Source organism: Nelusetta ayraudi, unplaced genomic scaffold (genome assembly GCF_046127955.1).
Source record: "Nelusetta ayraudi isolate G7.1 ecotype Tasmania unplaced genomic scaffold, CSIRO-AGI_Nayr_v1 ptg000042l, whole genome shotgun sequence".
Lineage (NCBI taxonomy): Eukaryota > Metazoa > Chordata > Actinopteri > Tetraodontiformes > Monacanthidae > Nelusetta > Nelusetta ayraudi.
Genome location: NW_027466092.1, coordinates 3,220,470 through 3,238,416, shown reverse-complemented (window position 1 = coordinate 3,238,416; position 17,947 = coordinate 3,220,470). Strand labels below are relative to the sequence as shown.

General features: G+C 43.6%; 3 protein-coding genes and 1 non-coding gene across 4 annotated transcripts; 1 reads left to right on the top strand and 3 right to left on the bottom strand.

Annotated features, from left to right (window-relative positions):
- Positions 1-47: 47 nt before the first annotated feature.
- Positions 48-120, top strand: trnar-ccu (transfer RNA arginine (anticodon CCU)). The gene has a single exon. It is a non-coding gene; the product is annotated as a tRNA-Arg (tRNA).
- Positions 121-1,142: 1,022 nt separating this feature from the next.
- LOC142894290 (uncharacterized) lies at positions 1,143-9,361 on the bottom strand. Its single transcript, XM_076035553.1, has 7 exons — positions 7,495-9,361; positions 5,297-5,499; positions 4,965-5,066; positions 4,730-4,825; positions 4,198-4,308; positions 3,902-4,025; positions 1,143-3,497 (listed from the first exon to the last, which is right to left on the bottom strand). The coding sequence occupies exons 1-7, from the start codon at positions 9,266-9,268 to the stop codon at positions 1,483-1,485; spliced, it is 4,425 nt and encodes a 1,474-aa protein (XP_075891668.1). The 5' UTR covers positions 9,269-9,361; the 3' UTR covers positions 1,143-1,482.
- A 115-nt stretch (positions 9,362-9,476) lies between these two features.
- LOC142893273 (uncharacterized) lies at positions 9,477-11,921 on the bottom strand. Its single transcript, XM_076033687.1, has 6 exons — positions 11,688-11,921; positions 10,827-11,029; positions 10,543-10,644; positions 10,329-10,424; positions 9,949-10,059; positions 9,477-9,846 (listed from the first exon to the last, which is right to left on the bottom strand). The coding sequence occupies exons 1-6, from the start codon at positions 11,725-11,727 to the stop codon at positions 9,571-9,573; spliced, it is 828 nt and encodes a 275-aa protein (XP_075889802.1). The 5' UTR covers positions 11,728-11,921; the 3' UTR covers positions 9,477-9,570.
- A 525-nt stretch (positions 11,922-12,446) lies between these two features.
- Positions 12,447-17,616, bottom strand: kdelr2b (KDEL endoplasmic reticulum protein retention receptor 2b). The gene is made up of 5 exons (XM_076033688.1): positions 17,357-17,616; positions 15,912-16,012; positions 15,540-15,698; positions 14,472-14,724; positions 12,447-13,687 (listed from the first exon to the last, which is right to left on the bottom strand). Exons 1-5 carry the CDS (start codon positions 17,445-17,447, stop codon positions 13,653-13,655), a joined length of 639 nt encoding a protein of 212 aa, XP_075889803.1. The 5' UTR covers positions 17,448-17,616; the 3' UTR covers positions 12,447-13,652.
- Positions 17,617-17,947: the final 331 nt, after the last annotated feature.

Below are 17,947 nucleotides of genomic sequence, written 5' to 3'. Positions count from 1 at the left end.
TTTATTCATATGTTTATATAGAAAGACGGTGTCCAATACATTACAGCGCCCCAGTGGCCTAATGGATAAGGCACTGGCCTCCTAAGCCAGGGATTGTGGGTTCGAGTCCCATCTGGGGTGGACGTTCTTTTTAGGCGGGACGTCGACTGCGTTGACACTGGGGTAAAAAATATTCATTCGGCGGTGAAAAGAAAAATGTAGTTCTACATTTCATCCATAAAAATTATTTTTTTTTACTGACCTTAAAATACAACCCGAAAAATGTTCATTAGTTCAAGGGTGCCTCTGGTAAATGCTTTGTATTTTTCAATTCTTGGTAGAATGAAGGCATGGCTCAGACGTCGACGACTGCCCTAATGTTCCTCCCCAACATTAGCGCGTGCACTGTAATTACAATAATTCTTAGGCATAAGACGTAATGTAATCCATCAATTTTCTATACCCACTTCTCCTGCAGTCAATGTCGGGGGAACATGTATATTATTAATAATAAATTGTGTATTTATAAAATGTAACCACCGATCCTTGGTTTCTGATGGGGAGTTTGCTGCATTTACACCTATGCTCTACAAATAAAGATACCCGTTTTTACATACAATAGATGTAGTTTTGATAGGTATGTTATTTGATTTGACGGAGAAAGTTTTATTGCCAGAGACCAACTAGAGAGATATGTTTTCCTTATATTTGGTCCTGTCATCAACTGAAGGTGGTGACAACATTTTAGCTAAATTACTTTGGGGTTTTTCTGGATTCCCGAAAAAAAAAAAAAAAAAATTAGTAGTTTGTGTTTGTTAGGCCAAAAATGATTCAAATAAATATGTTTCATATGGTAAAGTAGAAGTATTGCAATCAACGATTGTTGTTGCCCTAGATCAAAGGGGGAATCCAAAACAAAAAAGCAAAACTTACTTACTGGCAGTTAGTTACTTGTTTTTTTTTTTTAATTCAGCTCAATTTTACAATTGGTTGATAAATATTTCACCATCACCCCCATCACATCAGATTATGTTAAGTACTACTTCAGAGTAAAATTCCATTATACACAACGTATAAATATATCAACCTGGTTATCATTATAGTATACTGTCTGGGACGGGTTCAATCAAAAAGAATGATACCTTAGTTAAATTAAATGAGAGTTTGAATCAAATATCCTGTTTATTCAAGAAAAGAATCCCGGTGGAACCAAAGAATATATCAAGTTTACATACAAATTTATGTAGGACTACAGCAAACACTTCTGTAAAAATTAAGTACTATACACTCAGCCGGTTTGTGAAAGTTCAAATGTGTGAAAACCAGAGGAGATTAATTTTCAGGGAGTTATCCTTCAACAATCATACTCGTGAGGCGTGGGTCTCCTCAAGTTTCAGCCTAACATGGGATGTAGATTTCTAAACATAATCCAAAAAAAAAAGAAAAGAAAAGAAAAGAAATAAGCCCTAAACATTGTCATTTCCATTAGAAGCAGGTCTACAGCTACGCATGGACAAGCCTTCTATGTCTTTTTAGGCCGTGTAAGCTTGAAAAGCCCTTGTTGCAAATTGTACAAACATAAGGTCTCTCTCCCGTGTGGGTTCGCATGTGCAAGGTGAGAAAGCAGGACTGTACAAAACCCTTTTGACAGATGGTGCACTTAAAAGGCCTTTCGCCAGTGTGGTATCTCCTGTGTATCTTCAACTCTGCAGAGGATCTGAAAGACTTGTCACAGTCGTCGCACTTGAAAGGCCTCTCCCCCGTGTGAATCAAAGTGTGCCGCACCAAAGCGTCCTTGCCAAAAAATCCCTTTCCGCAGTGCTCGCACGGGAACCGAAGACCTTTGTGGTGGAAATTGTCGTGTTTGAGAAGGCACCTTCTCGAAGTGAAGGCTTTTCCGCACTGGGCGCAGGTGAACGTCGGCATGGGTTTCTCAGTTATGGGTTCGCCGGAGTGGTGCACGCGCTCCACGTGCCTGGTCAGGGTGACGCTGTGTCGGAATTTCTTGCCGCACTCCCAGCAGAGGAACGGGTATGCTTTTGTGTGCTTTTTGTGGTGCTCCACGAGGTCGGAGTACGATCGGAATCTTTTGCTGCAGGTCGTGCATTGAAATGGTTGGTAGCCCGTGTGTTTCCATTCGTGTCTGATGAAACGCTTCAAGCTGGCGAAGGTCGTCTGGCAATGGGTGCAGGTGAAAGGCTCGACCGGGTTGTGGGTGTCAATGTAGTGCTTGTGCAGGGCCTTGAACACGGGGAAATTGGCCTCGCACTGGTTGCACTGAAAGGGAGTGTGCGCTTCTTTGTGCATCGCTAGCGCCCCCGGGTCTCGCACGAGTTTCATGCACACCTCGCAGTACAGCGGGTTGTGAGTTTGTTTGTGGGACTCCAAGGTCGATTTGTACCGGAAGGCCTTGTCGCACTCGTCGCACCTGAAACAGTGCTTCACATTCTCGGGCTTCTCGGGATCCACCTGTTGCTCATTGTAGCAGATGTTCCTCAGGTGGAACCTGAACGTTTGCTTGCACTTGAACTCAACGCTGCAGTGAGGGCAGTAGTATGGACCTTCCAACACGCTCTTGTCCTCTGAGCCTTTCTGGCCCGCGTCCTCAGACAGCAAGAAGCCAGGGTCCTGGCTGGCGGCGTCCGACGGCTGCTCCTCCATGCCCGATTCACAAGGCACCCCGCTGGACGATTGCTCTCCCTCCTCATCGGCAGTCTCATTACCCTCCACTTTGACAGCACCTGCACATTTATGTTGCTGCAGGGACCGCAAGCTCTTGTAAAGCTTTTTACAGGACGGACATGAGAACGGCAGCTCCTCTGTGTGCTGCGCCATGTGGCGTTCCAAAAACTTGGCATTACTCACCACTTTGCCACACACCTTGCACGTTCTCTCGTCCAAATCATTGCTTCTGGTAGACGCTCTGGACCTGACCAGCTTCTTAGTGCCGCTGTTTGGGGTCTTGTTGACCTGCGCCTTTCCCGATTTCCTCCACTGTGACAGATATCGTTTCATTTTGAGTCCGCGATTCTTTCGCACAGGTCTTTCCCCCAAGACGAAATCCGGGTCCTCTAGTTGTTCCTTTGCTCTACTCTGGGTTTTATAGTCTTCGTCTTGAAGGCACTTCTTTTTCCTTCCACGTCTGCCTGGCTTCTTCTCCGCGCCCCCGAGCAGCGTCACCTGACCGTCTTCACCAATCATGAGCGTTCCAGAGTCGTTGCCGTTGTTTTCACCGACCATTTCTACATTGCCATCTGCTGCTTGGGTGGGGTCCCTCATCATTTCTGCTTTATCTGCACCAGTAAGACCAAACCACTGGGTTTGCACACCCACATCTGCGTTCCGACTTCCTTCTGTGTACACTTCATTGTTTTCAGATTCCACCTCCATCTCTGAGCTGACGGCATACACCAGTCCGCTTTGTGCCACAGAGTCCGTTTGATCATTGACAATCACAACCCGCTCACCAAGAGGGAGACACAGTGCTGATAAGATGGCACTGTCAACAATGTACGCCTCTGAAATGAGAGAAATTGCAAGATTAAAACAGATTAAGATGATGCTGTCATACATCATATAAAAGGGTGTTCTAACGTATGTCACATGTACAAATAAGCATTCACACTCAAATTCAGAGCCATAGAACATTTAGACTGGCCAATGCAAATTACATATATGGCTTTGGACAGCAACACAAGTTGAAGTACAAGGAAAGAGTGCACGCTGCCACATATCTCACACAAAGGTGCCCGTCTCAATTGAATCTGGTCTTTCTTGCTGTGAAAAGGCAGTGTTCGCCAATGCAGCCATGAAAACATTAAACTGGCATTACAAAATATTGGTTATCAGCCACAATTGGAGACAGTTTTGCAGGAGAGTACGTGTACAGTTTGCAAATGCCATAGTGAAAGTAAAAGCTCACCTATATCCTCCAATTGGCCAAGATCCTTCTGAGTGCCCAGCAAAGATTTGAAATCCTCAGACTGGGTAAAGGAGTTCATGCATTCGTTCAAAACAGATGAGGTGTCACTCAGCAGAGATGCAATCTGGCAAACAAAATGAAATTTAATGCAAGGCAACAGCGTTGACTGTTTAGAAGTGATACACATTGGTGTTACAGACAATAGCAATTAAAAGAACAAGAAATAAAAGTGAGAAACCTTGGTACCCAAAGAAGAAAATAAGTGAATAACAAACAGTGAATTCAATGAGTTTTACCTGTTGAAGAGTTTGGGCGGGAAGAAGCTTTTCAAGCCTTGACAGAAATAGCCACATCAATGTCTGGATTGCTTTATCATATGTGGGGCCAAAGTCTTCAGGGAAAACATCCTAGAAGGAGGTTACAAGAACATGGCACACAACACTGTTGTTGTAAGATGAATTGATTATGGGATTACTGTGACTGGCTATTGAAAAGACAAACTATGTCTGCAGCAAAGTTAACTCAAAGATAAGATTTCCTTTATTAGTCCCACAGTGGGGAAATTTCCAACTTTCTGCCCATAAATGTTATTCAAATATCCATAATAAAGGTCTTAGCAGCATCTAATGTAAGAAGCATATTACAGATAAAAGTTTAGGTCAATATAAAGGCCTCACTTGGTCAACCAGTTGTTGTTTTTTTATTAGCCACTGGTAAATCCCTCACTGTTGCACTGAGATCATACACCAGAGTTCCTCATACTGTAGAATCAACATTACCTGTAAACAATTAAGTAATTTCTGGAAACAATAACACAACCAAGCGTACCTGGAAAAAGCTGATTCTCTCGGCAGGATCTCTCAACAGATTTTGGACAAGACTTGAGAATTGTGAGTGAGTTACTCCTTGTTCCACATTTTCAGTCTGAAAAGGCAAAAAAAGTTCAGATTAACACATCACTGGACAGATACTAACATATTAGAGTACAAAGGTGGGTCAATATCACCAAAAAAGATAGCTACACACTTAAACTTAGTCTAAATGCGTCTCAATCTTATCTTACCTCCATGTTCCACAGAGTTTGGAGGCTCTGCATCCGGTCAAGATGTGGCTGGATGATGTCAGTCTGAGCATTCTCTTCAGAACGACACAACTCCAGGATCAACTACAATCAGGGGACATGAGCCGGAATGAATATAGGAGACATTTGTAGACTAGAAAAGGTAGTAGTGGGGAGTAGGTCCATTAAATATCTTTTCATGACATGGCTTATTAGTTGCTGTAATGCATTAAAATGTTCTAACAAATGATGTAACAGTGGCTGTGTAGTGTGGATTTAGATGTAAACCTAAAGTGTCATGATGTAATGGGGCATATGATTTGAGCGTTCCTCACCCGTGCTCTCAGGCCCAAAATGAGTTCAGCACGCTGCCTGGTGGAGAGAATCTGAGGCACTATTTCTGTTACCATGAAAACAAACTCCTCCAGCAGCCCATAATCAGACACAATTTTTTGTTCCACAGTCTGCCAGATTGCTGCAGAGACAAGCCGAATCGGTGGAACCAAAAGCCGCAAAGCTGACAGAGGAATGGAGGGACCTGAAACACAAAAATTTAAGTACACATTTTGCCCCTTTAAAAAAAATAATGGCACAAATATTATTGTTTTCTTTTGGGGGACAGGCTGAAAATAATTGAAACAGAATCATTAATTGTGGCAACTTCCAAAGTCATTACTATGTTATGACAATGTTAAATAATAAAATCACGTTTTATAATTTCTGCAGTGTCATTCCACACATATATATATAAAAAAAATCACAAGACATTTCATTTAGTGAAAAGTTAGTATTACACAAATATGTTGTTACTATTTCACTAAAAGCCAAAGCATTCAGCAGTGAGCATCTCAAATTGTCTTTGGCATCGAATACATATTACCTTTCAAAATTATTATTATATAATAGATATAATATTGTGGTGGATGAAGTCAACTTATTTACAAGATAATGAGGTAGTAAGGTTCCATAAGAGTACAATCGGAGAAGAATCTAGTTCAAAAAATGTTTGAGATTTGTATGAGACTTGCACCAAAGTAGGTTTCACCCACTTTAGCCAACATTAGCTTCTTAAAAGAAGCGACGCCTAATTTATCAATACGGTCAAAACTGCTCAAAGACGTTCGTTGTTATCGCAGTGATAATTTTGCAACGCGGCCAATGAGGCCAGTTATTGAATTTTACCGATCACCTACTGTTATTAAATACGAGTTCCTTACAAAGTTAGCAATAGCATTCCCGCGCGCGGGTCGTGCTGCGGCCTAGCCAAACAAATCCTTATCATAAGCTTTTCTACTCACCAGGTATTGCGGAAACACTTCCGTCCATTTTTTTTTATTAGCCCTGTTTCAGTCCAGCTTGAGAGGACTGCGTTCGCTCCTCAACTGGAGTCGAACAGAATATTCCTGCAACAGTTTGTTTCAGGGACCCTAAGCAGCAGTCGGGCGATCTCTAGATGTGTGCGTCAACAATCGGCTTCCGGTCCGTCCCTAATAACAATCCGATGAGACACACAGACGTAAAATAATGGGTTCCGCATGTTTGTTTGTTTTTTGTTTTGAGTTAGTTTTTTGTTTTTCCTTTCGGTTCACAAAAGAAAACTGATAATCATTAGTGAGTATCTATGTGAAGGTTGTCAGTCATTCAGTGTTTTCCTAATGACTAACAAGAAGGCAAGTAGACCTGTGTTCATTTGTACACACATTTTTTTTTTTTTTTAAGTCTTCAAAAATCGCTTAACAATATGGACTTTAACCCATTGTGTTATTAAATAGCAAATATGTTGACACAAAATAAATTTAATAGACCAATGTTAAAGCACATAACACACAGCTTAATAAAACAAATAAATACAAAATGATATGATATTCTTGAGTTTAGTAGTGAAATATGTTATGAAAACAGACAGTCAAGTGAAATGCTGGGTACACTCTTGAGACGGACAACACGGATGCATACAGTAAATAAGTAGAAAACTCAGAGAAACTCTTGAATTGAGTGGGTAAACGGCAACAGTCACACACTGAGCAAGTGAGATGCATTAATGTGTGCAAATCTTTCTTCGTTCATAATTGTATTTTTTTTTTTAAATTGTCAAACATAATACAACTTGATGTTTACTCTTTAAACAACATACATACACGGGTAGCGTGGGGTAGTGCCGCTGCTAGAATCATTTTGGTGGAAATTGCACGTACGCTCCAGTTTGGCTTTATTGTAAAATTCTGACTGGAAACATGAGCAGTGCAGCTGCCGCAGCAACAATATGGACCCACCCGTAGACAGCCCATGGTAATACAATTAAAATGGTTTTGTGATTAGACCTTGTGATTGGATCTCAATATATGTATTTTCTTGTGGCTTCATGGCTGACCACACGTGGCCAGGGCGAGGTCTGGAAAAGACAAACTGCAATGTTTGTGTTGTTCTTTAATCCAAAGAAAGTCACCATTCAAACTACTTCCTGCAGTCTTGGATGTATTGTGCACAGTGTTGTTTAAAAAAGCAGGGGGAGGGGATTGAATATCGCAATGTCAACGTTTTCCAAAGGCGTGCTTGAGTTTGATGTGCCTCTGCATGCTGTAGGCCCGGGGGAAGGCCTTGCAGCAGATGTGGCAGACAAACGGTTTCTCCCCGGAGTGAACGGCAGCGTGGTGGTTGAGGACGCACTGGTTTATGAAGCCTTTTTGGCAGACGCCGCACTTGTACGGTCTCTCGGTGGTGTGGCACATGAGGATGTGCTTCTTCACCTCGGGGTTCGACCTGAACCTCCTGTCGCATTCGGGCACGGTGCACTTAAAAGGCCTCTCTCCTTTATGGATGAGCTCGTGCCTGCGGAGGGTCGACGACGACACCATCTTCCCGCAGTAGGGGCACTGCCGACGGTAGAACTCGTTGCGGTGCTTGATCCTCTGGTGGTGCTTCAGGGACCCTTTCCACTTGAAGGATTTCTGACACTCGGAGCACGAGTAGCGCTTCTCGTTGTGGAGCTCGCTGTGGACCAGCTTGCGGTGCCTCACCAGGTTGGACCAGTGGGCGAAAGACTTGCCGCACTCCGCGCACAGGTACGGCTTCTCCCGGGTGTGGACGCGCTCGTGGGAGATGAGATCGCTGTCGTGCTTGAACCTCTTGCTGCACAGCGTGCACTGGAAGGGCAGGTGGCCCGTGTGCTTCCACTCGTGCATGATCAAAATGCGCAGCCGCGAGTAGGTTTTGGCGCAAAAGGCGCAGGCGAAGGGCCGGCAGAGTTTGTGGACGTTCTGGCAGTGTCTGAGCAGCGGCTTGAAAAAGGTGAAGGACTCCTCGCAGCGGGTGCACTGGAAACGCGTGTGCGACGCTTTGTGCCGGGCCACGGTGGCGGCGTCCCGCAGCACCCTCCTGCAGACGCCGCAGTACAACTCGCTGTGCGTCACCTTGTGCTTCTCCAGCGTGACTTTGTAGAGGAACGCCTCCTCGCACTTGTCGCACTTGAAGAGCTTCACGTCTTGGCCCAGCTTGTCAGCGTCCACCCGCTGAAAGCAGGTCTTATTCAGGTGCTGCTTCAGGGACGAGTAGAGCTTGAAGCGGCTGTCACACTGCGGGCAGGCGTAGTAGCCGTTGGGGAAGTGGGTTTTCATGTGAGCTTGGAGGCTGGTGCACAGACGCTCTTTGCAGATGCAGCACTTGGCCATCTTCGGTTTCTTCGGACCGGCCGCCTTGACGCCGGACACGTCGCGGCTGCTGCTGCTGCTTGCTGACAAGATCTTGGGGCCGACTTTGCCGTGACTGTCGGCCTCGCTCTCGCCGTCACGCTGGTCGTCCGAGTAGTACGACCACGAACTGCAAGCGCTTGCTGACTCGCGGCTGGACTCGACATCCGAGTAGTAAGACCACGAGTCGTCCTCGCTGCAGTCTATGATGGGAGCCATGTAGGACTCTTCAAGTTCCTCGTTGTCCGTGTCCACCGCGTAGAAGCTGTCCGCCGGCACCGATTTGCGTGGGGCTGAACTGTTGGCGGCGAGGTCCGCCATTCTTCTTTTTTCTTCCAACAGAAACCTTTTCATCTTCAGACCTCGGTTTCTTCTCTGAGGCAGGGGGCGCGAACGCAAAGTGGGTTCCAGTCTTTGGAGCTCGACGTGGCATTGCTTGATACAGTTCGGCAAATCCAGGTCTTGGCGTAGATCTTCAGGTGCCGTTTCGTCGCCTGAAGATCCCCTCTGCCCGAGAATCCAGTTGGATTCGCTAAGTCTTATTTTGCTTGAGTCATTTTTAGAGCCGGTGCTTGTTGCAAACATTATAATAGAAGGCGGTGGCAAACATTCCATGTCCATATTTGTTGTGCACAATCTTTTCGCAGGGGGGAGTTTGAGAGCTGAAGTAATGCAGGCGCCATCAAAGGAAGCATCTAAAAGAGAAAGAATCCTGCTTTTAACCAAAGACATTTGTCAAAGAAAAACCAATACACTGCTCAGAAAAAAGGTTTGGGATATCGGACTTCTAGCAAACTTAAGGCCTTTGGACACTTTGTACATGTGCTACAAAAAGGTTGTTTTTTTTTTTTAGATATTTCATATCTTAATATTGTTTTTACAAATAATAATAAATGATAAAAAAAAAATAATAATAATATCTATTAATTAACATGCAATATGAGTTGCAGTCTTGCAGTGGTAAACCCACTGATATTTCCAGTTCCAGGTTGTAAATACAGACGACTTTCTGTCAAAGCAATGAAAAACAAGACAGAGGGAAAAATATGAAGAGGAATAATCAATAGAGGCTTGCCATCATGATCTACTCCACTATGGTCTTTCTGATTCTGCAACAGCAGATTGAATTCCTCACGTCGTAAAACGGCGTCAACAAAGTCTTCTAAAAATGACGGCGCTTCGCCTAACATGGGGGCAACCTGAATAGACAAGAGAGAAACAAAATGTATTCCATTTTTAAAATGTAAAAAAAAAAAAAAAGATTTAGAAAGATTGAGCCTGAAGTATTTTCTTTTGCGCACCTGTTGGAAAGACTGCAGAGGAAGACAGTTTTCAAGTCTGGACAAAAAGATCCACATCAAGGTGCAAAGGTCCTTCTGATATATGGGACCAAACTCTTCAGGAAACACATTCTGAAAATATATTTGAAACACAATTTTAATTGCAGTTAAGGTCAGATGTAAACAAATAGTTGCAGACATGGAAGATTGTTAGGCAGAAATTCCCATTTATCTCTTTTCAATAAATGTGCACAGCTCTAGTACTTCTAATCAGCTTTGTGGGATTATTCAGAATTGCAACAGCCAACAGCTCCTTGTACATCATTTACTCCATCAGACTTATTTCTTAGGATCTGTCTTGCTGAATTACACAGCAACTTCAAGGTGCATCGATGACTGACCTTAAAGAAGTGTTCCCTTTCCTCTGGATTTTTCAACAGGTTTCTGACAAGATCCACAAATTCTGAATGTGATGCTTCAGTATCTGCTGTGGCAACCTGAAGCAAAGACATTCATCATGTAGAAGAAGGAAAGTAACTTCACCATGACGCGACTCCTACTTTTCAACAGAATTTTTTTTTTAAGCTGTAAAGCAGAAACACTTTACACACTCACCTCTGTGTTCCAAGCCTCGATGAGTGTTTGCATTCTGTCCAGGTGTGGCTCAACAAACTCCATGTTAGCAGTAGTTTCCAGCTGACACAAATCCAGAGTCACCTGACAGCAGAAGACAGCAGCGATTTGAGATATCGAAGATACCACAACTTTGTATTATTGACATCAATATCAATGTTCTTGGTGACAGCTTCATCATTATTGTCCACAGCTTACTTTTGCTCTGATATGACACGGCACAAATAAAATTTGACAACTCAAAATTAGACATATTTTGTCAGTACCTGGGCTCTTAGGCCGAGGATAAGCTGGGCCTTGTGCTCAGTGCTGAGAAGATCTGGGAGAATGTCTGTCACCGTGGAAACGAACTCCTCAATCATCCCATAATCAGACACAACTTTTCGCTGGATGGTCTGCCAGACTGCTGCAGACATCAACCGAACCGGCGGGACCATGAGTCGCAGCACAGAGAGGGGCAGAGGGGTACCTGTGTGTGAACACGAGCGGTTGATTTGTTTGTTATCAGCAGAGACGGTTTGAAAGTCCTGTCATCAATTGATGTTCTCTCAAATGATCCCTGATGCAAAGCTCCCAATATTTTGTCACTGCTGGCAGGAGCAGCACATCCATGTTTCGCACTTCACTGTCTTTTGATTTCTAATTTTACAACAGTCTGTGTGGTAATCCTGGCCCTGCCTCCATGGCAAAGAGGCAGAGGAAGAGCAGCCGAGCGAGGTACTGACTGGCAGTAGGGGTGCCTGGCAGGCAACCACGTAACATAATCATACACTGGGCCTTCAAGGAGCAGCGTGTCAACGCCAGGGTTGCCGCTTGCATTTTATTTTATTTTATTTATTTATTTTTACTGAATGGATCACAAAAACACTCTACTGACATTTTAAAATCTGAGGTGCTGCTTTAGGATAGAACATACAGTATATTTGTTTTTTCACAACAATTCTCATACCACAAACTTAAAGGTTCAGTGTAGTATATTATTTGGACTTTGAATCCCAATACGGACTCAGACAAAAAAAGAAACTACACTGGCTACTGGCTGTATTGCAAGTGTTAGTTCAGTAGTAAACAATTTGCTAGCTAGCGATCGGCAAAGTTTAAACGACAACGTTCCTTTAACTACTTACAACTATCCTTTAAGACGGAATTGTCCGTTGCCGTTTCCATCGTACACGTTAGAATGACACGTTTACTGAAAAGCTGGCAGCAAACTTTCTCCTTCAATATTATCCCAACATCTCCCTCCGTCTGGACCGTATGTATCGTCGCGCAGCGGTTCTTCTTCTCCTTTCCTTCTTTTGCGGTGCTTAAAACTCACAGCGCCCTCTTTTGAGTGTGGCTCAGAGAACGAGTCGTTCCAGCTCGACATCTGTTTTGTGTGTGTTAAAATGGCAAAAATAATCAACATCATTTATTTTTTATTCTGAAAGCCAGATACTTTTCTGCAACAAATATTTCAGTTATGGTGGCACATGTTACTTAAGAAAAAGTAAACTTAATCTTTCATGAAGCAATGAGTGCAACTGCAACAGCAGCAAACTGGCACTCGGATTGTGTGTGTTTATTCGACAAACAATGGATTTATTCTTTTTAACTTCACAAACTTTAATGTTCTTCATTTAAAAATGCCTTCAGTTTAAAAATAAAAATCCCACTGCAAAGGGGAAATCTGTCGAGCTAATGGAATTTAAACTTCAGCAACAATTTAAGACTATATATTAAAAAAATAAAAAATAAAAATCCCACCAAAGAAAATATTAAAATATTAAATTACTTCAGTAGTAAGAGTTTGCAAGAACCTTTATCTGGTCTTTTTAATGAGCAACCAAAAGGCAATGTACTGATAGACAGCTAATTCTGAAAATCATTGAATGCAACCACAGCACTGACAAGTGTTTCCCATGAGGACTTTATTTGTGGTGGCAACAACATGCAAAAGCTCCGGTAAAAAAAAAGAAAGAAAAAATAAAATTGGGAATGATCTGCATGAAAAAGTTTGTTTTTTGTTTTTGCAGGAAATGTTCACAGAATTGCCCCAATGAGGCAAGATATGGACAATTCTACAAATTCCATTTGTTGAAAACCAAAGAAAAACAATAAATACATTGGCACAAAGGAAAATGAGGATAATATTTCTAGATGGATAGTCATATCGCTAGTGAACTCGCTTATTGTGTATATTGATGGACAATTACACACGGTTCGAAGTCGACTCTTTACAATACTGAAAGCTCATTGGTGGAGTTTCTGAATGAGGAGTCTTTCCCAAAAGTAACTTTATTCAATGCAGAAAAAAAGCTCATAGCATCCATCAGAACGAAAACTTAACCATTACAGTTGGTCATTACAGTATGAAAAGAAAATGTACAGTATATATATATAAGTTTTTTTTAAATTTATTGATATACCAGGGGCTTTGCCAACTAAAAGAGAACATCTCTGTACATGGGTATGCATAGTGGTCAAAGATAGAGCTAAACATGAATTGTTCAACCACCAGAATTTACAGGGATTTGACAAATTCTTCCACAAAATTGATTGGGGGGGGGGAGCACATGTATTTTGACTGCAAATACTATTACAAACGCTTAAACCAATAATATCCCACCACGAGAAGTCCGCTTCAGTATCACACAATGCCAAATCGGAGGCAATTTTTACACGTTCGGCTCTTGTTCACCAACGTGTCAGATCCTCAAGAGTACACATTTTTTTGTAGAAAACTTTTCTTCACTTTTTTTTTTCTTCCTTTATACAGAGTAATTAAAAAAGTTAAGGCAAGATGCATCAAACAGAAATCCGAAAGGCTGTGGACAGGCCTCTGCTGGGCATACCGGGGGGGCGGGGGGATTTCTTTGATTCCGCTGATTGTGGGTCAGAGGAAAGCTGATATCTCCCGCTCGCTCTCTGTCTCAGGCATCTTACTGGAAAGAGGGGGATGTGGTGGTGGTGGTGGTAGTGGTGGTTTGGGGATAGCGGGTGGGGGCGGGGGGTATGGAGTTGGGTGGGTGAGGGGGGTTGTCAGAGGTGTCCCACGTCCCTTCTGATCCCCCTCTCCCTCTGAGTCTGCCCAAACACTCCCTCTTTGGCACTTAGGCTGGCAGACTCAGCTTCTTTCCTTTCAGTACTGAAACGAGAGAAGTCGCACACGTCAACATCAACAGTGTTCGTGACACCGAGAAAAACAGCCACATTAACCAGATGAGCCAGAGTCGGTCAGTGTGTATTTTCTAAAAGCAAGTAGGTAGGTCGGTTCTGTAACCACCTTTGTGCAACTCAAGCCCCTGTAAGGTAAGGCAGCAATCCAACTGCAAAAATATGTTTTAAACATCTATACACCTGCGATGAGGTATATAAGATAAATGCTCTTATTTTAATTATCTCTTAATTATCTTAAAAGGTCACATATTAGACCCAACCACACACAATCCAGAAAGAAAAAGTCTATTAAGCCATCCGTTTAAACAAGGCGGCTGTGAAGAGCAGTGCCAACACCTGGCTGAAGGTGGTGCCACCAACTTGTGCTGTTTGTCATCTCATAAGGGCTAATCTATATTTTAGCAGTCAATTTCTGACCAGTGGAAAAAAGGCAACCGACAGACAGAAATCTTGTTGTCAAACATAATAGTAATGCACAACACTGGATAATAATACTACATACAGCACTAATACTAGACCATATGCACATGTTACACAGCAAAACATGTTTGCTTTAGGTTCTACAGTAAGTTGCTGTATATTGTATCAAGCGCCCTCTGGTGGGAACTATTACGACTATGTTAAAACCCTGTACTACAGGTGCAGAGCTTCAGCTTTTCTAAGGAAAATGGCCTTCATTGTAAAAAAGCTAACACAACAATTATTTACATATAATTGGGGAAAAAAAGGAAAAAGTTTCTGCAAATGCTCACCTTTTGTGACATACAAATAGAAGAAATCGCAGTATAGGATTGTCTGCACCACGCCAGCGACGATGGCGATCATGTCAAAGAATCCCTCGAAGTAGAACCTCCATATCCAGTTGATGAGGTACAGGGCTCTGTAGAGTCCCAGGAAGAACAGGTAGTGGGTGGTGATGGTCTCGGCCTCGCCGGTCTTGCTGATCATGAACAGCTGGGGCAGGATGGCCACCGACTCCAGGTAGATGGAGAAGGTCCACAGAATCTGAGGAAGGAGAGGGCGAGAAACACACTCAAAGGCCAGAAGACACCTCACAAACTGTTCCGAGTAAAATACAAAAAAAACACGTAACTGAATTAGTACGAACTGGGAGAAATATCAGAAGGCTTAGGAAGCAGTTTGAGCAAAGCCACTCCGTAAAGAGTCGTTTCGGTCACAAAGTTGATAAAATCAACTAAAATGTTTGTTAGTAATGACATCTGCTATCTACAGTGGAACTGAAGCAGAAATCTGCCAGATAGAAGTGATAACCTGGCCGTGGCCTGCAGTTATTTGACCTAACTAAAAGATGGATAAGGAAAAAAAGGTCTTGACAGTCTTCAGGTGCACTGTCTCCTACAAAGTAAGAGGAATAGAAAGGGAGCGTATTGCCTACGCTTTATGTATATATTGGATTTAAAATAACTTCTGTAATTTGTGTCCACAGAAAATGAGTTTGTCGACCACTATTGGTGATGTTGTGACATCCATCCATTTCACTCAATCGTTGTGATCGTTTAATGCATTTACTTACCAACTTTTGGACTGTGAACAGTGATCTAATTCTATGAGAGAGTTTTTGGGTTGCAGGGAAAAGTTGCATTTATTTTCTGCACAGAAATCTCAAAGATCAAAAATATCTTGGATTTTCTTGAATATGTGCCAACTTGCATTCATTTGCAACAGATGAAGTAAAACATTGCCTTCATATAGTCATGATGATGATGATGATGATGATGATGATGATGATGATGATGACTCAACAACATGAAATGGTGAGGAAATGTTTCGCAGTGAGTTTGCATGACAAGATTTCTCACCTCAAGAGGAGAAAACTCATGGTTGACGAGGAAAGCCAGTCCACCAATGGGGACCACGAGGAACTCCACCCTGAACGTGTCGTGGTTCCCATCGTACGTTGCCTTAAACTTCATGTAGATGAGGTACACGGTGGCATAAGCGCAACCGATGTAGATGACCTGAAAGAGACGGAGGACAGGAGAAGAGACGCCAGTTCATGATGTGCAGTCACGGTAGGAAGTGAGTTGCCCGCCTTGCCAGGCAACGTTATTCTTTAGCAAACATAGGCGTGTCAACTTGTTCCCCATGCAAACTGTGATGCTGTGTGTGCTCACTGCTGGGGGAGGTGGGGACTACAGGATATAAGGAGGAGCAATGTTTGAGTGTTTCACCTTCATGGTGGTGTTGTATAAAGATATGAAGGAGGTGAGCAGGTCCAGGTAGCGAGTGGTGAACACTAAGGCAAACAGGACCTGACTCTTCCCAGAAATACCTGTGAGGAGACAGCAGAGGGCACACGGACACTGTCAGGTTGCAGAACATGGTTAGTCACTTGACTCTCGGCTTTGTTCATTGGAGATTGCAGCTTCAGAGGTAATATTTTGGAGGGGGAAAAGTGAAATCTGTCTGATTGGTCATAGTAGAACCCTTGCACTGCACACGAGCCCTGCACTTTCATTCATTCACTTAGAGTATTCACCTCCTGCACTCAGCCTGTGCAAAAAGCAAGTGCACCGGAGATTCTTGAGGACATGTACACAGGGAATACAGGCATTTACTACTTACATGTGTGTGTAAAATTTAAGAAAATGTCATTGGTTCAAGAACGAACGGAAGCTTCTCAGTTTGTCTGACGTGCCACTTCACTTGCCAGCACATCCTACACGGTCACACCCACTATCGGGGACTTGCAATCGGCTATCACACACACAGGGCCATAGGTTGATTAGCGAGGTTGACGAATAAGTCAAAGCGTTTAGAAACGTAAGCAAGGCTCGAGCAGAGCAGGCTGGTGGGCTCAGGCAAACACAAGCAGTGACATAACTGCTGACTGCTGCCTTGTAGTGATACGGGCAGGACTTTTGAACCAGGCTGCTTGCTTACACACACACACACACACACACACACACACACACACACACACACACACACACACACACACACACACACACACACACACACACACGTAGAAGCAAAGTTTCTACACGACAACACTACATGAGCGTAGTAGTGGCGGAGGTTCGCTCCTTATCCTTGCTGACAGCTTCAAGGCACTCGAGCTGCCACGTCAGAAAACAACACAGAGGTAGCGAATGGACAACAACGTGGAGGAGAGAGACAATAAGACAGCGAGTGCAGCAATAATAATAATAATAATAATAATAATAATAACACCCAAGAGAGTGGTGTGCGTTTAAGTGGGGCTGTGGGCCCCGGGTCTTTCCTGCTTCCCACGGTTTAGACAGACACTTACCTGTCGGAAGGGCCCCGCTACTACACTCTGCCGGGGCTAAAGCTACCCGGGAAGACAGCTGCTGCTAGCAGCTTTGACAGGTCAATTACGCCGGCAGCAGGTTTTTATCGCATTCCACGTCACTCTTTGCAAGGTGTTTAGCGATGACTTCACCCAAAAAAGGATAAATGACAGCCTTGGTATCCTAGCCTAGCTAGCTCACGGTAGCTAAAAGTGGCTAATGATTCCAAACGCTGAGCAAAGTTGAGCCGCGCAGTTGAGACGCATTCCCTGTACAGAGTAAGAGAATGTAAAGCCACGGCTCACTTCGTGCATGCAGCAGGGCGCTCGGAAATAGCAGGTAAAGGTTTAGGGGCTACTCACCGGCACAGGACCTGGATTTCCATATTTTTAGCAGCAGGATGATGATGGCTGCTAGATGAGAGAGATCGCCGATTAACCTGAAAATGTTCATGTCTGTGGGTGTGCCAGCGGGAGTGAAAAAGCCAGGGAAGACTCGAACGAGAGTTCAGTTGGTCTCCGGTCAGGGTGAATTGATGGGCTGACAGCGCTGAATGACACCGTGACACGAGAACGGACCGACTCTCGCTCCAGAAGATGGGGGAAAATGGCGAGCAAAACGCGACGTGGCTTGGGGACGTGGCCAAGACGACAGCACCCAATGCAAGACGGGAAGAGCCCGAGCCCTCAGCCAATCAGGACCGAGGAACCCGTCATTTGCATAAGTTATGCGTATGCTGATGCTGCCTTCAGGTAACGTAGAAAGGCACGGCGAAGCGGCATGAATTGTCGTGTATCAGGAAATACTCTGTATTTTATGAAAACGATACGTTGATACGTGACCTCAAGTAGAACTAGTTTGTGGCTGACTTGCCAACTGAAAACGGCCAAACGTCTGCCTCCGTGCAAAGACAGGGAAATGGCAATGAAACATTTACAAAAGTAGATTTAGCT

Bases quoted from the DNA above. Each gene is read 5' to 3' on its own strand.
- LOC142894290 (XM_076035553.1), bottom strand. From the start codon at position 9,268: ATGGACATGGAATGTTTGCCACCGCCTTCTATTATAATGTTTGCAACA. The intron at 4,309-4,729 runs GTACGCTTGGTT...ACCTCCTTCTAG, and splicing joins AGAGAATCAGCTTTTTCCAG to GATGTTTTCCCTGAAGACTT. The intron at 4,026-4,197 runs GTAAAACTCATT...TTTGTTTGCCAG, and splicing joins CCGCCCAAACTCTTCAACAG to ATTGCATCTCTGCTGAGTGA.
- LOC142893273 (XM_076033687.1), bottom strand. From the start codon at position 11,727: ATGGAAACGGCAACGGACAATTCCGTCTTAAAGGATAGTT. The intron at 11,030-11,687 runs GTAAGTAGTTAA...GTTCACACACAG, and splicing joins TTCCGTCTTAAAGGATAGTT to GTACCCCTCTGCCCCTCTCT. The intron at 10,060-10,328 runs GTCAGTCATCGA...ATATATTTTCAG, and splicing joins AAAGGGAACACTTCTTTAAG to AATGTGTTTCCTGAAGAGTT.
- kdelr2b (XM_076033688.1), bottom strand. From the start codon at position 17,447: ATGAACATTTTCAGGTTAATCGGCGATCTCTCTCATCTAGCAGCCATC. The intron at 16,013-17,356 runs GTGAGTAGCCCC...GTCTCCTCACAG, and splicing joins GAAATCCAGGTCCTGTGCCG to GTATTTCTGGGAAGAGTCAG. The intron at 15,699-15,911 runs GTGAAACACTCA...CGTCTCTTTCAG, and splicing joins TATACAACACCACCATGAAG to GTCATCTACATCGGTTGCGC.